Source organism: Pyrgilauda ruficollis, unplaced genomic scaffold (assembly GCF_017590135.1).
Source record: "Pyrgilauda ruficollis isolate IOZ18807 unplaced genomic scaffold, ASM1759013v1 scaffold2, whole genome shotgun sequence".
NCBI classification, from domain to species: domain Eukaryota; kingdom Metazoa; phylum Chordata; class Aves; order Passeriformes; family Passeridae; genus Pyrgilauda; species Pyrgilauda ruficollis.
In genome coordinates, this window is record NW_024519206.1 from 1 (window position 1) to 19749 (window position 19749).

The following is a 19749-nucleotide window of genomic DNA, read 5'->3' on the forward strand; positions in this document are numbered from 1 at the left end:
GGGGAGGGAATGGGTGTTGTGGTCAGTTCATCACTCGTAGTTTCTCCTGCTGCTCAAGGAGAGTCATTCCCTGCTGCACCGTGGGGTGGCACAGGAGACAGTTCTCTGTGAACCTCTCCAACGTGAGCTCATCTCACGAGCAACAGCTCCCTGTGACCTGCTGCAATGTGAGTCCATCCCCTGGGGAACAGTCCTCCCCAGACTGCTGTGCTGTGGGTCACTCCTCCATGGGGTGCAGTCCTTCAAGGACAGGCTGCTCCAGCCTGGGAGCAGGGCCCCTCTCCACGGGTCTCCCACAGGATCACGGCCTCCTCCCAGGCATCCACGTGCTCCGGCCTGGGGCTCCTCCACGGGCTGTGGTGGATCCCTGCATCCCCATGGCCTCCATGGGCGGGAGGGAATGGGTGTTGTGGTCAGTCCATCACCCATGGCTTCTCCTGCTGCTCAAGGAGAGGAGTCATTCCCCTGCTGCACCGTGGGGTGGCACAGGAGACAGTTCTCTGTGAACCTCTCCAACGTGAGCTCATCTCACGAGCAACAGCTCCCTGTGACCTGCTGCAATGTGAGTCCATCCCCTGGGGAACAGTCCTCCCCAGACTGCTGTGCTGTGGGTCGCTCCTCCATGGGGTGCAGTCCTTCAAGGACAGGCTGCTCCAGCCTGGGAGCAGGGCCCCTCTCCACGGGTCTCCCACAGGATCACGGCCTCCTCCCAGGCATCCACGTGCTCCGGCCTGGGGCTCCTCCACGGGCTGTGGTGGATCCCTGCATCCCCATGGCCTCCATGGGCTGCAGGGGCACAGCTGCACCACGGCCTGAGGGGAATCTCGGCCCCAGCGCCTGGAGCACCTCCTGCCCCTCCTGCGCTGCCCGTGGTGTCTGCAGGGCTGTTCCTCTCACGTTCTCACTCTGCTCTTCTCTGGCCGTAGTTACAACTGTGCAACCACTTCTTGTTTATTTTCCTTCTTAAATCTGTTACCACAGAGGTGTTACCACCATTTCTAATTGGCCTGGCCTTGCCTAATGGCCATCTCACACCCATCTCTGGAGCCACCAGGGATTGGCTCTGCCAGACATGGTGAAAGATTCTGCCAGCTTCTCACAAAAGCCAACCCTGTAGCACACCCTGCTACAAAAAAACAGGCCATGCAAACCCAATACAGATGCATTTTAAGTATGTTTACAGGGAGACATCTCTCCATATGTAGAGAGCTATATCCTTTTCAAAGTAATTTTTTGGCTTTGATTAAGACTAAAATAATGAAATTATTAAGCTTTAATAATGAAGTATTTCCTTCACTTTTTTTTTTTTTTTTTTTTTTTTCTAAAAAAGGAAATTATGTTTTTACAGGCTGCTCATAAGCATGTTGCGTAAGCAGGCAAATCCTAAGCAACAGTCTGTGCAGAATGATTGGCTAGAGGGGGATAAAGAACAAAGTTTTAGTATTTAGATTTCATTTCTGCACCTTTCTTGCTCTGTAAGATATGCCTTTGCAAATCTTTAAACTATATTATGGTAGTTGCCTATAGATGCAAATAGAATAAAATTATCGGAAAATAAGGTTATTAACTTAATGGTTTCCTTATTTTTTTATCTTTTGTCTCGTACAATTGACCAGGGCTTCTGGTTCATTCTTACTGTGAAGTTGTCATGGTTTAACACTACCCGGCAAATAAGTGCCATGCAGTTCACTTGCTCACCCGCTTCGCCTACAGTGGGATGGGGAGGAGAATCGGCACTGGGGAGAAGGGAGAGGAAGCAAAAACTCATGGGCTGAGATAAGAATAGCTTAATAATTTCTTAAAGAAGTAAAATACAGCACTGTGAGAGTAGTAATGAGAGAGAGAGAGAGAAGGAAAGAGAGTGCATGTTCAGTTAAACCCAGGAGAAGCAAGTGATGCGCAGATTGATCACGACCAAGGGTAGTGCCCATCCCTGAACAGCAGTCAGTCCATTTTGGCCAGCTTCTCCCAGTTTCTACACTGGGCATGGATGTTCTGTGTTGTGGAATGTCCCTTTGGCCAGTTTGGTCAGCTGTCCCAGAGGTGTTCCCCCCCACTTCCCCAGATTCTTGTGTAGCTCCTCACATTCAGAGTGTGAGACACTGAAAAGTCCTTGGCTCAGTGCAAGCACTACTCAGCAACAAGCAAAACATCAGTTTTAAATAAATAAATAGCAATAAATAACAAATCAACATTATTCTCTTCTTGCATCCAAAACACTGTCCTGTACCAGGTACTAGGGAGAAAATCAATTATTACTTCAGACAAAACCGGGACAGAAGTTTAGATCAGAAAACAATTCCAGACTTGTGAAAGATTTTCACAGATTTGAATGGTCCTTGTACATCAGTGCTGGCAGAAGCTCACATGCAGTAGTAACTTATTTAAACTTTAAACAATATGGCAACCTAGTTGTGGTTTATTATTGATACAAATTTTAAATCTTACAGTTAACAGAGTCCTGCTTTTGTTTGCACATGTGTGGATAATACTAAGAGATGTCTGGGATGGAGGAGGCAGTCATAGTTATAGTTAAGAATGTCACATTTCTGATATTTGGATTAATAATGAAATATTTATTTTAATAAAATTGTACCTATTGAAAAAACCCTTGAGCAGTAGGTCATCACATTTATTTTCATAAGTGAATTCCCATCCCTTTTATACATCTGTACCAATAGTGTGACTTTAAATGCTTTGCTTTGAAGAGCATCAAATATGTACAGTTCCAGTTTCTTTGAACTACTATTTTTAATTGCTTGGTAAGGTAGTTTGCTGATTTTGTTTCCCCTCATTAAATGCTTCTCCATTATAAATGCTGTACATCTCCTAAAAACACTGTTAGTGCGTAAGAGATTTTGTGTAATTAGACTTGCCTTGCTACCTTAGTACAAAACTCCCTAATATCCTAATGCTGCAGTGCCTGGAACACTGCAGCGTGGCACGGCTGGAGTGACTCAGGGGAAGGCTGGGCTGTAAATTCAGAGCATGTGAGTTCCTCTGCAATCCCCATGTCCTTGCCTCTTCCCCGAGGTGAGCACAAGTGGAACGGGCCTGTTTTCATGGAAGGATAAGGCACCAGACTGTCAAAAAAAGCCCTATGAGCAGTCTCACAGGGACTGTGAGCTCAGACTCCTGCTTGTGGCAGTGTGTCTGTCCTCTAGCTTCAGCTCCTAGGCTGAAGGCACTCATGCTGTGCCTAAGACACAGGGCAAGGTGCTTCTGCCCCAAACCCCAAATTCTCTGCCTGTGCTGGTCTGACTTCCTGGCCCCAAACACGTGGGTTCACCATTTTGGGTTTGCTGCTGAAAGGAGCAATAGTGTTATTTACTTACTTATTATGGGTCTCAGCAATTTTTGGTGAAAAATTAAAACTGAGCATAACATCTGAACTTGTTGAAGCATTTCAGGTGGTTGTAGCAAATCCAGGTACAGTTGCTGTGCAGAAGGAGACCAAGAGACAATACAGCATAAGAAGAAAAAATAGGATTGCAAGATTTTCACAAAAGCAAATATTAATATTACCAAAAAAAAACCCCAAAAAGCTGAGAAGGGATGCTGTAAGGCTATTTAGTTTTGGTTTATCTAAATTACATATAACGTATATACATAGCATATGAACGTATTCTGAACCATTTAGTTTTTTATTCTAGAAAAATCCTGTACTTGTTGTGCAGCACTCTCAAATACTTGATTGGGGAAAAGAAATCTACAGTGTTCTTAAAAGAAATCAGACACAAAAAGTTGGACTTAAAGCTTCATGTTTTTCTATGGTTTTATGGTATAGTTGTATCTTACTAACATTGAAAATTATTTTTATTAAAACAGGAACAAACTACATAAGTAATTACGTGTTTTAGAATGTAAAGTTTTAGATTTAAAAATATAATTTGGAAGTAATTTAATCTAGAATTTAGTGCACAAACTGCCAAATCATATACTTTATTGAATGACCAAGTGTCAGATCTTTAAGAAGACAAATGGCACTTGGAATCTGTCTAATCTGTCTAATCTGTCTCAGAAGAATTGTTATATTCAAAATAAACAGGAGCACTTCTCAAACTAAAGCAGTCATTATTAATTTCAGCACACCAATTCTTCTCTGTACTCCTCCATCCACTACTGGGCATTTGGTTCAGGGAGGCCTTGGGAATCTCCCAGATACTTCTGCTTGTCATTTATGCAAGCACTGAGGTTCTCACTGAGTTGGAAGATTATTTGTTAAAAAGCATCTGCATTGCTGCAGGATTTAGGTCTTTTCCTTTCATTTCACTTCAAGGGTGCTATGAACTGACAGACCTAGAGATGCATATTGTCATAATGAATCCTTTCCATCTATTGTTTTGTGAATTTACAGGTGCAGTTTAAAGAATATTCAAGATTTAATTGCTGTTTTGCAGGGAGTTAGAATGCCTTTTTAATCACACATCATGATTTTTTTTAAAACATTCCTTTTAAATGCACATTTCTGCCTGCTGTTCCTTGTTGCAACACTTCTATTACAGATGCACATCCTCCTGTGGCGAGCACTTCTGTTCTTAGAAGGCTTGTGCTTTCCCTTTGTGGGTTTCAGACAGCAATTAAAAATTTGCAAAAAATTAGAAATTCCTCAGAAGTTTGTATCTGGCCAATCTCATTAGCCAAACCAAATTTCCAGACCAAAATAAAAAGTGAATTCCATCTCAGGAGGCAGAGATGACTCACTTGGTGGTAGAGTGGCCAAGTTTCTGTGCGGGAAACTGCAGTGCACTCAGCTACCTGTCCTTACCCTGTTTTGCCAGCTGCTCCTGCCTTAATGCAGCCACCAGCTGGTATGTCCTTAAGTCAATGAATATGGAGTTTCATGATTCCAGGGAGGGGCCTTTCTGTGAGGAAAGGTGCTTGAACATCACTCTCTAATTAAATTACTACTCATTTTTCCTTCTTAAATTTAAAAAAAGAAATAACCTTTCTCTTGTACTTTGTTTAAATACAGAATGCTGTAGTGAACCTAGCTCTCATTCATATTTGCTTATTTCCATCACCTGGTCCATCCAGCACAGTCACTTGCCAAGGAGAAAGGCATCAATTAAGGAGACAAACATGCATTAGGTTTTCTTAAAAAAAAAAAAATAAAATCTTTCCTGTATAAAGAAGCACAGTGCAGACTTCAGTGATTTAAACAGAGCCACAATACTCATGCTGAAATCACTGCTGACTTTTACACAAACTTTTAAGCTGAAATAGTGTGTTCATGCTGGCCAGATGCCAGGCACCCACCAAAGCCACTCACTCACTCTCTTCTGCAGCTGGACAGAGGAGAGAAAATTTAACAAATGGTTCATGAGTTGAGATAAGGACCAGGAGAGAGATGGCTCATCAAATACCATTGAGGGCAAAACCGGGCTCAACTTAGAGACATAAAGTGAATTTATTTCTAACAAAATCAGAGCAGGACAATGAGAAATAAAACAAGCCCTTATAAACACCTTCCTCCCTTCTCAGCTCTACCCCCTACCCCAGCAGTGCAAGGGGACAGGGAATGGGGAGGGAATGGGGGTTGTGGTCAGTCCATCACCCGTGGCTTCTCCTGCTGCTCAAGGGGAGTCATTCCCTGCTGCACCGTGGGGTGGCACAGGAGACAGTTCTCTGTGAACCTCTCCAACGTGAGCTCATCTCACGAGCAACAGCTCCCTGTGACCTGCTGCAATGTGAGTCCATCCCCTGGGGAACAGTCCTCCCCAGACTGCTGTGCTGTGGGTCACTCCTCCATGGGGTGCAGTCCTTCTAGGAAAGGCTGCTCCAGCCTGGGAGCAGGGCCCCTCTCCACGGGTCTCCCACAGGATCACGGCCTCCTCCCAGGCATCCACGTGCTCCGGCCTGGGGCTCCTCCACGGGCTGTGGTGGATCCCTGCATCCCCATGGCCTCCATGGGCTGCAGGGGCACAGCTGCACCACGGCCTGAGGGGAATCTCGGCCCCAGCGCCTGGAGCACCTCCTGTCCCTCCTGCGCTGCCCGTGGTGTCTGCAGGGCTGTTCCTCTCACGTTCTCACTCTGCTCTTCTCTGGCCATAGTTACAACTGTGCAACCACTTCTTGTTTATTGTCCTTCGTTAATCTGTTACCACAGAGGTGTTACCACCATTTCTAATCCGCCTGGCCTTGCCCAGCAGCACATCCATCTCTGGAGTCGCCTGGAATTGGCTCTGCTGGACATGTTGGAAGCTTCTGGCAGCTTCCCATGGCAGCCACCCTTTTAGCCAGCCCCCCACCCCAACAACCAAAAACCAGGCAATGCAAAACCAATACACCTGGTTTTGTACATTTTAAATATTTGTGCAGGATATACTGTACCTCTGTAAATGCAGATCCAACTAAAAGGCTAAAATAATTGTTGAAACCAGCATATAGCATGTTAAAACGCTTGTATTATTCTGCATTAGAGTAGTGCGGTGACCTGATGGGTCTGTAGTACTCTAAAAAATTTGTCTCTCTCTGAAATGTTCTGGGCATGAAACAGAGTCTCTTAGCCTGAGACGTGCTTTATAGTGAGAATAGCTACAGCCTCAGGTTGATGTGAGTGTGTGATTCACAGTGATGAAAGGAGTAAATTTACACTTTACTCTGGTGCTCTCCTGTGTTTTAGAGATGGCTGTGGAAGATGGTCCTGGCAGTAGCTCATCTCCATGAGGTACCTCTGTGCCAGCTGTTGGTACCTACTTCCCTGTCAGCAGAGCAGAGGAAATGGAGGGTGATTTGGGCAGTACCACTCAGAGGGGATTTGAGCTCCACCACTTGAGCCAACACAGTGTAGGCAGGGTCAAAACCATTCAGAGATTACTGTGGGATGTAAAGTTCAGTGAATGGCTTCATACCTCCAGTATGACTGTAAAAGACATATACACATAAATTGCGGAGGCTGCCCCTATCAGCCATACAAGCCTATATCCCTTTCTAACAATGTACATATTTATGAAGCTTCTTTCATGGGAAAAAGCTTTGTCTGATTGCTAAACTCAAGTGATTCATTGAGAATATCTAATGATACTACTGTGTGTCTTGTAACTCATGTTTTAAAAACACCCCTTGAGAGAAGAACCCTTTCTGTTCTTTCATCAGGCTGACTTTGATGGTGCTGCAGAAGATGTAAAAAAATTAAAAACAAGACCAACTGATGAAGAACTGAAGGAACTATATGGATTCTACAAACAGGCTACTGTTGGAGATATTAATATTGGTATTAATACATATACCTCACAATTACTCTCATATCTTGATAAAATCAATCTAATGTTATGTAAATCTGTATGATAACCAAAGCTATGCATTTATTTTGGCAGAATGTCCAGGAATGCTAGATTTGAAAGGCAAAGCCAAATGGGAGGCATGGAACCTGAAAAAAGGTGTTACACCAATTAAATTTACATCCTGTAGTCAAGTTTATAGGATGACAAATGAGGAAAGGTAATGACTCCTACTTTCCTTTGCAGGTTTATCAAAGGAGGATGCCATGAATGCCTATATCTCTAAAGCAAGAGCAATGGTAGAAAAATATGGGATCTAGACTATTCAAAATAATTTCCACTAATACTTAACTCTTCAGTAGCTAATGAACTAACTCTGTTGAGAAAAATGCAATACTAACTCCTTATTGTGAGGTCTGACACTAATATCTTTTAAGAATAAGCTGTTTGACTGTAAAGGGTATTTACATATATAACCTATTTTTAGCTTGTATATTAATCTAAATAAATTTGAATTGAATAAATGAAGCTTTCTGTGAGAATTATGGATTTTTCTTGGTATTAAATTATATTTAGCATTTTGACAGGAGCAGACAAACAGAGAAGCTCTAACAGTAAAATAACATAGACATAATTTTTTTGCAAACAAGGTTATGGAATAAAGTGAAGAGTTTGTACATGTGCAAGAGAAGGAAAAGATGAAACCTTTTTTAAGACCAAAGCCAATGTTTGTTTTCAAAACATCAGGAAAATTCCCCCTTATAAAGGATTACAGACGAGGAACAGAACAACTTTGAATGCAATGTAGAGAAAGAAGTGACTTATTACAAATTGCTGTGGACTAACCTTACACATTCTGCTAATTAAATCGAGGGAAATACTCATAGACCATTTTCTATGCTTCTTGTGATGTGTTTTATCAAGAAGCTTTCATTAGATGGTTTCAGCAGGTAAAGGTGATCTCCAGGAAGCTCATAAAAGGAAGTATCACCACTCGTTAATTCTTGCCAACCTAAAAAAGATATTCAAAGTGTCAGAGAAATGTCAACTATTGTGATCATTTTTTATAACTATTTAAAAGCTATAATTTAATAATTATTTTAAATCCCATATCAACTTTTTCGTTCATATATTGAAACTGCTCTGTTGATTTGTTTCCTTTAAGAAGGAGGTAGACTCCAGAAAATTCTAATTAATGGGTGCAATACAACAAGAAAATGTGTAAGTAAGAGGAAAGTAATAAGAGGAAAACCATTTAAACAAAATACCTTTTGCATCATATATTTTATCATCAGACCCACAAAAGTAGGTAATATCACAAGAGAAGGGGGTATTCATTTCTGTCTTCTCAAATCTGTGAACATAAAAGTAGTCATAGAACATTCCATAAGATATGTATATTTGAAATTTGCTTCCACATACAAAAAAGGTTTTTTGTTCTTCTCCAAAACTTAACAAATTTCAGGAGTTAGATTGTACAGAACATCAGGAAAAGAAAATGCTCTGGAAGTTTCTTAGCTCCTTACCCTACTGCAATTAGATATAACATTGTAAAGAAAGAATGACCCAATAGTTTGGGAAAAGAAAGAGCTTCATCCTGCAATAAAAATTCTTACCTACAATAAATAATGATGTTACCTACTTATATACAAGTTCTAACATTTCAGCATCTTTCAGTGTCAGATTCCTAAGACCAAAATGGGTCCCACATCCAAGAATGTCCTTGTTTTTGCCAAGGTAAGAAGCCTTAACCACTCAGCTACATGAACTGTCATGTAATGTCCAGTGGGGACCACAGTTCAGACACAGGAAGCTGGTTGCTGCCTGGGTGCCCAGAACACAGGGATTCTTTTTCTGGTTAGGCTAGAGGACCTTGTATCTGGAGGCTGAATGCACTGTTCCTGAAGCATGATGAGCAGAGGTTGTTAATCTCAGAAAACAATAAAAGACACGAGAATATTCTTTTAGTAGCTGCTGACTTTAGATCGTAGGTAGAACTGTAATTCTGCCATGACAGGTTCACTACTGCAGTAACAGTTGTGGTTGCTGCAGTACGCAGTGTTTCATCTAGGGCTTAAATACCAGAAAACAAATAGAAAAGCACACAAAGGAAAAAAACTATGTTTACTGTTTCTTATTCTTTTTATAACAGAAATGAGAACAAGTTACTAAGAAAGAAAAAAGAAAACTTAACATGGTCAGACAGAAATAAAAATATAAAATACAAATATAGAAGTAATACAAAGTTGTAAAACTTACGAAAATGTCTGAAAAAGTCTAGCGTCTTCTTTGAAAGTAAGCGCCGTATCTCTCCAAACGTCTTCATCATGTGGGAGCTCAAAATTTCCTCCTAGAATCTCCATAATTGCAAGAAGGTCATTGCTTCCATCAGGTAGGATTATGCTTTTGACGGCAAGATATGCTGCAGACTGTCAGTATCAAAGCAGATCAGATGTTGTATATAATATACTTTAAATAACTTTTTCATTAAAATTATTTTAGTAAAAACTACAATAATTTTCCGGCTCCAGAATACAATAGCTGATTCGTTTAACATTCACAGAGAACGCTTCACGGAAAGGATTAGTAGACTGTGCTTAGTGAAATTACAAACTATGAGTGAGCCAAGTACTCTGTACTTCTGAAACTTATACAAATAACTGTTAATATTATTTTGTTCAAGCTTGACTCTTACTATTGAAATACAACTAGTAAAATAATCTAAGAGAAAGAAAAACCTAGCACTGGACATAAACATGGCTAATGTAGGACTGAAGAAACCAACTGATTATGGAAATTTGTGGGAATAACAATTGCTTCCATTAATCACTAGCTGATAGTCAGGGCTGTTAAGAAGCCTTAGAAACTGAAGAACAGAAATAGCAAATGCTGACTGAGGACAGGACTGGAAAAATGCCACTTCACTACTGTTTTTCTGAGAAAGACTAGCAGAACCTCAGAAAAAAACTGATTAAAAATCGTACAAAGAATGAGGAGAGAGAAAAAAATGGGACAAATGTACTGAGGGCTGATGCAGCAGGTTTATGAAAGACTGGGTAAAGACAGTTACTTCACACATTACACAGTAAGGAGGACCGCTCAGAATGTTGGTTTGATTATTTTTGAGTGTTAAGCCAATGGCCATACTAAATAACACAATATTCAAAAAAGTTTAGTTTAAGGATTAGTTAGTTTAAGCATTAATTAGTTCCAGCATTAGTTTAAAGAGATTGTTCTCCCAAGGCTAAGGTTAGCAGCAGTGAATATTACATATTCTGCATCTACCTCAGAACACTTTTCACTCCATAGATTCTGAAGAAATGTTAAATTTTTTTAAATTAAAACTTGTCTGCATACCATACTGTAAAATATTATTCTTACTCTTAGTAGCTAATTTATGGTTCTGTTTCATAACGTTAATGATTCTGTAGCTTACATTTGGGGAATGTGCTGCTGACATGAAAAGATGGACTGGCTCCAGTCCGTACTTTTCTTTCAAATGAAGTGCAACGGCAAAACTCGTGTAAGTTCCAAAACTGCAGCAAAACAAGAAATTAAAGCAAAGTAAGTAAAAACATACATAAAAACTGGAAAATATAAACATTATTTTCAGTGCTAACTGGCTATCTTGAACAATTGCTGAAACAGTATATGACGTGCAGATTATAATGATATTAGTTTATTGACATGAATTCCTACACAGTCTAATTTTGCAAATGCGACCTTTTCATATTCTCTTTCTTTTAATAGTCTCCTTAATTTTCAATAAGAACAGTTATTTTGAATACTTGAGACTCAGCAATCTTTAAAATCTGTGTTTCATAAATGGTTCACCCCCTGCATTCACATACATCAAGCACTGGCACAAATATTAACAATAAATGCAATTATAATTGATTAGAAACACATGTTCAGATGTTGCACCTGAAGGTGTAAATAAATAACCAGAGTCTTTGAGTGCAACTGCATGTTTTAGGGTGACTTTACAGAAGATCCTTGCAGAAGCATATTTTTCCTATAGGTTTTGCAAATAAAAACAAGTAACTCTCTACTCCTAGTTCTCAGAAATAGAAGCTCCTTCACCAGGGTATCTAAAAATGTATATATTTTTACCTGTGACCAAAAAATGCAAATGGTTTTTCTTTCAATTCTTTTAACAAAACACTTGAAATTTCATTAACTACACTTGTCATGTCTTTTGCAAAAGGCTCCCCAAGACGAGTTTCTCTTCCAGGAAGCCTTATACAGAACACTGCAGAAGAGGTGAAGGAAGGAAGGGAAAAGAATTATAGTTATTCCAAATAGATACAGTAAAATAATTTTAATTGTTTTTTAATTATTCTGCAGAATATACATACTATTTTAATTAACCTTCTTACAGTTGATGTACAGGTTGTGCACTTGCTTGCTATTGCTGCTACTGTGATTTAATCCTGCAAGAGATTAGGTTTCCACCCTTCATTTAGTCTGAAATGTTGCTGCTCCAGCTGATCTGATTGATAAATGCCTTGGGTCAGAAATCACAAGATCCTGATTTCAGCTGAGATTTGAAAGCAACTTCATTGTTACAAGTTTTAGTAACAACCACAAATTCATTAACTTCAATAATAGTAAGTTTGAGGGCTGTGTAAAATACATCCTTTCACAGGCAGCATTAGTAAGTGAAACTATATTTGAGTTGTATAATCCCCATTTTCTTCTTTGTCAGCTCTTCAGCACTGCACATTGGAAAATGTGGAATCATAGTGCAAATTGGTGGATGTTTATAGTTACATTTATAGTTATTTATAGAGAAGAAAATTTACATGCTTTTACTATTTTCCTTTCAAGACTGAGGATTTTCTTCTCACTGTTTAGTAAGGAATGAATAGATCAGAAAAAAATGTTTATTTTTTTCAAATCTCCTTGACATCATGCATACTGTTAGTTATGTAGAAGTAATGGGTCAGACACAAAGAGATAGACTCTTCTAGAAGAGACAGACTAAACCACAACCTAATACCATAGGTACCAGTACAGAAAAGTTTGCATCTTCTATACTTTCTGCAGAAACCATCCCTGAAGGAACATGCTGTGCCCTGACTTTATTCGTCTGCATCTGCACTTGGTGCTAGGCCATTTCTTTAGTGACTTTCTTGGAAGTAGTTCCAGTGGACAAAACCTTTTTCTTTCTTCTTTTTTGTTTTTTCCCCTAATTTCAAGGAAAACTCAATGTTCAACTGCTTACCAGAAAGTATACTTCCATTTAGAGAACTGGTAAAACTGCAATGGCAATGCTCATGAATATGAAACTTTTTTCTTTATGGAAGGTTTTGAAAATGGCCTTGGTTCTTCTTAAATAGGTCAAGCATAGATCTTTTTAGTGCTGATGTATCTTGTGAGCAATGAGAATTGCTTCATCGTGTAACTAAACATCATTTTACTGTCATAAAATTCATAGATTAAATTTTAGTTTTGATACAAGAAGTACAAACACTGGATAAGAGATAGTCTGCAGCCTCTCAAAATTAAAAATAGTTTTCATATCTTCACTGTTAACCTTGCTGAAGACTGGCTTATCAACAATATTCAGTGTACTTCTGTTTCTGAATCATACCAGTAGTGTCTGAAGCAGTCAAGCATTAGTATATGTATGTATGTACTCTTGTGAAATATAGCTCTGAGGATATAATTTTTTCACCCAATCAAATATAATTTGATTCAAGGTGGTACAGAAAATGTACCCTAGTGGAAATGCTAGTTCCTAATGAATACTAGTTCCTTCCTTTCTGGAGAAGACACATTGGATAAAGATTGTGGTGCTCTCAATACTATTTATATTCCATTAAAAAAAATTGGCTAATGTGTATTTCAGAATTGCTTAAATTCTCCTGTAGCTACAAAATGACTAACCTTCAACTGAGTCGTTGAAGAGTCTGCCCCACTGAGCAAGTTGTGAGGTTCCACTTCCAGCCCATGGAAAGCAAATCAGTCTACAAACAGCATCTGGCTTTTTTTGTACGCAAGCAACCAGCTTTTCCATTTCTTAAAAAAAAAAAAAAAAAAAAAAACCAAACCAAAAAAAACAAACAAACAAACAAAAAAACCAAAAACAACAAAAAAACGCCCATCATTCTAGAACAAGACTCTTCAGATATAGGAAAATTAGAGTGAATTAAGTCTAAATTGAAACAACAGGGTGTAATAGTCTCTGTCATCAAAACTGCTTGGGTTACAACAACTACCTAGATATGAGATAACCTTCCTGCAACACTGTAAACCAGTTCTGCTTTTATAAATGATGGTAGAATAGTATTGGGCAATACCCTTAGTTAATATTTGCTCAGTCACTGACCACAACAAACATTACAAGCAGCAAAATAAATTGTTAAGGGATTTTAGGAAGATCATTTAAAAACATATGGTTTCAGGATATACACAAAAATAAAAGGTCCATCTGAAGAACCTAGAAAACATAAGGACCACCTAGTTCAATGTTCTCTCTATCACAGTGGTAAAATAGATGTCAAAGGCACAGTAGGATATCATTTCTTTATATATATAAAAGTCTATGAATTATTCTTCATGTATTTTTCCAGTCTCCCCTTGAACAGTTGGCATCCCTAACATCCTCTTGCAATGAGTTGCACAGCTCCACTGTCTGATGCATGAAGAATGAATCCCTGTTTTGGTTTTAGTGGCTCAGAGAGTAACCCAAGTCAAAGCTGTAACTGAGATGCAGACTCGTCACCAGCTGTGTCTGATCATGCTGCTGATGAGACAATCTGTCCCTTCCCAGCTTCTTGGAGCATAATGCTCTACCCAATCTTTTACTCAGCACTAGCAACTACATAGCTGTGTAGTAAGAGCACATTGTTTATCAAACTGTAAACTAATCCTGTAATTTAGTTTGCACCTACATCAGTCTCACCATCCTCCTGTTGAAAATGAAAGGAGCCTTTTATGACCTTTTCGGAAGCTTTCACACACTTCATCCAGCTGGACAGGTGCATGCTGATATCACATATACAGCCACAAAGTTTGGATGCAAATGACACATCTGTGCTAATCTAATGGAGTAATTTGCCTTTAAGGATTATTTTACAACTTTCCCTGAAATAAAGAACCTGCAGAGTCTGTCTTACTGGTTTGAAAGATACATTCGGCCAATCTAATTTTCATTCACAAAAAAAAAAGGCCACAAACAAGAAAGAACTATTACATGAATACATAATCTCCTTTGGAATGCAGTTGCAATTTATTTGAAATCTAAGCATATCTGGTTAGGGAAATGTCTCTTTTCTCTTTTTTTCCAAGACAGCAATTTTAAAAAATTTATTATTATTTCCAAACTGTCTTTATATTTTCATCTACTTCCACCTATTGGCCTTATACCTGAGATCTAACTTTGACCCTATTAAAACAAAAAGAGGATACATAAGAATTCTTCTGCAAAATCAAGATTTTCCTAGATTGTAAGCTTTCAAGAGAAACAAGCTTTTATTTTATTCCCTATAAATTTTAAGTCAGATGCATGATCTGATGAATTAATGGCAGAAAAATATACTTTAGAGTGTTCACAATCAAAAAGAATTTTTCTTTATTGAACTATCGGCAAAGAGATGGCTCAGTCAGTGAAAAAAAAGAAAACCCATTGAATTTTAAGAAAGTATTTCCTGGCTTTTTTTTCTCTTCACGTGTAGAATAAGCTGAAAATAAAATTCTAGTCTGACAGAGAGCTGTATAAAAGATTAAAAGAGATTTAAAGATTTAGAGATTTAAGATTTAAATCACAGAACAACTTAGGCTGAAGGGGACTTTTAGAGATCATGCAGTTCAAATTTTCTCTTGTTAGGTGTTGATTATCTCCAAGGATGGAGACTACAATCTCCCTTGGTAACCATGTTCCAGTGTTCAATCACGGCTCATAGTGAGGATACTTTTCAATCTATATGCTTGTTGTGCCTTATATCCACAAGTCTTCTTTTTGCTGAGTACAGCCAAGAATAACCCGGCTCTGCCCATCCTTCTATTAGGCAGGTGAAGACATCTTCATTTGGCACTCCCCTCTTAAGACAAAATCAATTGTCTCAGACTCTCCTGTACACCACCCACTCCAGTCACAATCACAGGGGACCATGCCACGCTCACTTCAGTATTTCAATATCCTTCTAAGACAACAGAATTCAAAATGGACCCAGATGTGGTATGCCAAAGAAATTTTGGATTATTTTTCAAACATGTTTTTGAAACAGGCTTTCAGGGCATTATGACCTTTTTATATGAGCTTTATTTATTGTCATGGCATCACCTTATAGTAGGTGGACAAGCGTTAATTGAAAAGCACAATTGAAAACACAAGCAACAACAAAACTGCTTTCACACTGACCAGCTGCAAGGACAAATGGACCAACAGCCCCACCCTGCAGGGAACAGAAAGCCAAAAGTAAAGAAACACCAAGTGCTTGCAGCACAGGGCTGCAAGATATTTCCCCAAGGAAAATATATCCCATAGCACACAATCTAAAAATCTGTGGAAGAAGCTTTTGTGAACTGCAGGAATGTGGTATTTGCCAGTAGGGCAGTCCAGGACCTAAGAGGCCTCTCAGATATCCAGGAACTTGCAAACCCTACATAGCAGACCTGTGTCATTTGTGCATACATGAGTTAACCCCTTGTCTGCAGATTCTGGAAGCCAAGGAAAAAGCAAACCCTTTCCCAGGTGGCAAGTAAATTCAAGTCTAAAAATCTCATAAAATTTAGATTTAAGATAGTCCATTCACCTCCCAGCAATAAGCACAGAAGTAAAATAGTGAGCTTGGGAGTCAAATTATCATACCTACCATCATTCATGGTAGGTATGGAGTCTGTTATCAAAGTTGCTGGATTGCTTACAGCTAGGCATGTATCTGAGACGCCTGGCTGGGCACTGACCACTCGGTATCTGCAATCCTGTAATAACAGAGCTGTCAGGCTGTAGGACAGTTAGGCAATGTAATCCCCTACTGATTTTATCTTCACAAGAGAAACACAGTTTGTGTAACTGATAGACACCAACGTCTCAGTGTTCTAAATATTGTAACACAGTTGAAATTTTTTATTTCTGCATCTGTATCAGTACCTTATGTATTACTGTATCACACACATTTGGCTACATTCATTATTCAAATAATTCTTTTAAAAAGTTTAAAAATGTTTTTCAGGGTAAGCATTTAAACTTTCTGGAAAATTACAGGTTTATGAAAAGAGGTGTCCAGTTAGAGAGAAAACACACCTGTTACATGCACTGTAATATTTATTACATGTTTTTGCAGATTTATATCCCTAAAAGTTTTCTTACTCAGCAAAAGCAGTGGGTGTGATCATCCATTTAAGAGACAGGAAAATGCATAAACCACAAGGAAAAAAAAAAAAAAAAAGTGGGAAGCCATATCTCAGTAGCTCCTGAGTTCAGAAAAATACTGATGTTTGCTTCTTGAAAAATAAAGACTTCAGGAAATCTTTTGCCTTTAAACCTAGATGCATGGGAAAAAAGGTATGGAGCATATCCATCTCATTAGTCATCTTTTTCCCAATAACATATCTCTCATAGCTACATTTTTAGCAGACTATATTTGAAATTGGTTCATGTCATTGCTAACATCTAAAAGCTGCTGATGAAAAAAAATTTGTGTCATTACCAAGTGAAATACTGTCCTCCAGAAAGCTGTTTACCCATCCCTTTACTTCGTCTTGAAAAAAAAAATCTAGGACATTATTACAGAGAAACTTACTTGTGGAACACTTGCATCTGATAAGCTCAAAGCATCCCTAATGCAAAATTATTGAAATAAATATTAAAGTCACACAACATGCATTCTCAACATGGACTTCACTACTTGGACCTTCCAGGGCGTTGAAACTGCCAAATATACAGATCGTGTGGATGCTTCAGAAACAAACACAAGGAGCAGTATAATCTCCCCTCCTTTCCTACTGCTGCTGCTGTCATCCTAGTTCTGCTATGGTACAACGACCCAACCTTTGCTCAGATGTTTGAGGAAATCATTCAATTGAGAGGAGGAACTCTAAAGCAGTCCATAGAGTTGAATTATGAAAGGTAAGATAGATAAAATTGGAGAGAAAGGCTGGCACACAGGGATGGCACTAGGCAAGTAGCTCAACAATCAAGAGGAAAGACATCAGTGTGGAAAGATAATTACCATCTCAAGGGAAAAAATGAGTTGGGAGATTGCAACCTCCTGTTTAGTATCTTTATTGATAATCTGGATGAGGGGATTGAGTGCACCCTCGGTAAATTCTCAGACAACACCATGTTGGGTGGGAGGTTGATGTGCTGGACATCAGGAAGGCTCTGCAGAGGGATCTGGACTGGGTGGATCAATGGTCCAAGGCCAATGGTATAAGATTCAAGAAGACCAAGTGCTGATTCTTGCTCTAGGGTCAAAATAACCCCATGCAGCACTACAGGCTTCAGGAAGAGGTCAGTATATAAAGTGGAGGGAATAAGGTGGAATGGGGGAACGTTTTAAGTGAGGGTGTTTGTCTTCCCAAGCAGTTGTTATATGACAGAGCTCTACTTTCCTTGGGATGGCTGAACACCTGGCCATGGGAAATAGCAAATTAATTCCTTGTTGATTTGCTTTTCTGTGTAGCTTTTGATTTCCCTACCCATGAGATTTCTAACTTCTACTCATCTGATCCTCTCCCTGCTCCCACTGGTAGGTGAGTGATTGAGAGGTTGTTGCATGGGGCTTGGCTGCTGGCTGGAGTTCAACCACAACAGTAGGTAATGGGAAGCCATTCTGGCAGCAAAGACAGAGAGTAACAAAGACAAACAGAAGCAACAAATGCTGCTGCAGATGCAAAGAGGAAAGAAGTCACAGAATCACTAGGTTGGAAGAGACCTTCAAGATCATTGAGTCCCACCCAGCCCTAACATCTTAACTAAACCATGGCTCCAAGTGCCACATCCAGTCTTTTTTTAAGCACATCCAGAGATAATGACTTCATCACCTCCCAGGCAAACCATTCCAACACTTTATCACCCTTTCTGTATAAAACTTTTTCCTAATATCCAACCTGTATGTCCCTTGGCGTGGCTTAAGACTGCATCCTGTGTTTCTGTCAGTTGTTGCTTAGAGAAAGAGACTGACCCCCACCTGACCACAACCACCTTTCAGGGAGGTGTACAGAGTGATAAGGTCACCTCTGAGTCTCCTCTTCTCCAGGCTAAACAACGCCACCTCCCTCAGTCGTTCCTCGTAGGGCTTGTGTACTACACTGGGCCTCACATGCCCTCCCTAGTACAAGTGGTATTTCACCATGGGGTGAAATGTTTGCTCCAGCATGTGAAGACTGCTCCAAATGCCACCCAATCACTCTGGCTACTGCTTACTCCTACTCCTGTGAAGCTGCAAGTCACATCCCACAGCATTTCTTCCACATAACATTTTATCAGGTGGCACAGAAACCCATCAGCCCAGACCTGCTCCACAGAATCACCCTTGCAGGTTCCTGTGCCACTGCCCACCCACAAAGCAGCTGGGCCACTTACCCTGGGTGAGGAGTCCCCTGGGCCAGCCAGGGCTTGCATCTGGTCTCAGTCCTGCTAAGGACACCACAGGACTTAAGAGCACAGCCCATGAGGGACAGCAGCTGTGAAGAGCCCCTGCCTCTAATGCAGCCCCAGCAGCCCCTTCTCCCCATGTCACAGATACTGAATTCTAAGGATCACTGAAGTCCAACTCCTGACCCTATGCAGGACATCCCAAGAATCACACCATGTGCCTGAGAGCATCTTCCAAATGCTTCTTGAATTCTAGCAGGCTTGGTGCTGTGACCAGGTTTCTGGGGAACCTGCTCCAGTGCTCAATCACTCTCTGGGGAGAAAACCTTTTCCTAATATCCAGCCTAAACCCCTCCTGACACAACCTCAGGCCATTCCCTTGTTTCCTGTCACTGTGCACTGCAGAGATCAGTGTCTGTCCCTCTGCTTCCCCTCATGACGAAGTGAGGTCTCCCCTCAGACTCCTCCAGGCTGAACAGACCAAGTGACCTCAGCCACTCCTTATGTGGCTTCCCCTCTAGACCCCTGACTACTTGCATAGCTCTCCTTTAGGAGCTCTCTAATAGTTTAATGCCTTTTTTGTATTGTAGCACCCAGAACTGCCCCCAACACTCGAGGTGAGGCCACCCCAGAGCAGAGCAGAGCAGGACAATCCCCTCCCTTGCCGGCTGGCGATGCTGGGCCTGATGGCCCCCAATACATGCCTGGCCCTCCTACCTGCCAGGGCACTGCTGATTTATAATGAATTTTCCATCAGCCAGGAACCCCAGGTCGATGGAAATGAGGTCTCCAGCCTCTCATTCCCCAGTCTGTACGTACGTCGAGAGTTACCCTCTCCCAGGCGCAGACCAGCACTTCCCCTTATAAAACTTCACACAGTGGCGACTGCCCAGCCCTCCTTTTGGCCCAGGTCTCTCTGCGGAACTCGTCTGCCCTGAGGGAGTCACCACCTCTATCCACTGCTCTTTTAACTCCACC

The 19749-nt window shown here is 40.3% G+C and overlaps 2 protein-coding genes across 2 annotated transcripts; one reads left to right on the forward strand and one right to left on the reverse strand.

The window, feature by feature from the left end:
* Positions 1-6109: 6109 nt before the first annotated feature.
* ACBD7 (acyl-CoA binding domain containing 7) lies at positions 6110-7751 on the forward strand (the record flags this gene model as incomplete). The annotated part of the gene is made up of 4 exons (XM_041466194.1): positions 6110-6196; positions 7071-7216; positions 7320-7382; positions 7470-7751. Coding segments are annotated over 4 exons (370 nt in total), but the record flags the coding sequence as incomplete, so codon positions are not given.
* A 73-nt stretch (positions 7752-7824) lies between these two features.
* OLAH (oleoyl-ACP hydrolase) lies at positions 7825-19731 on the reverse strand. The gene is made up of 7 exons (XM_041466633.1): positions 19591-19731; positions 13116-13247; positions 11337-11475; positions 10660-10759; positions 9483-9652; positions 8492-8577; positions 7825-8235 (listed from the first exon to the last, which is right to left on the reverse strand). The coding sequence occupies exons 2-7, from the start codon at positions 13243-13245 to the stop codon at positions 8105-8107; spliced, it is 756 nt and encodes a 251-aa protein (XP_041322567.1). The 5' UTR covers positions 13246-13247; positions 19591-19731; the 3' UTR covers positions 7825-8104.
* Positions 19732-19749: the final 18 nt, after the last annotated feature.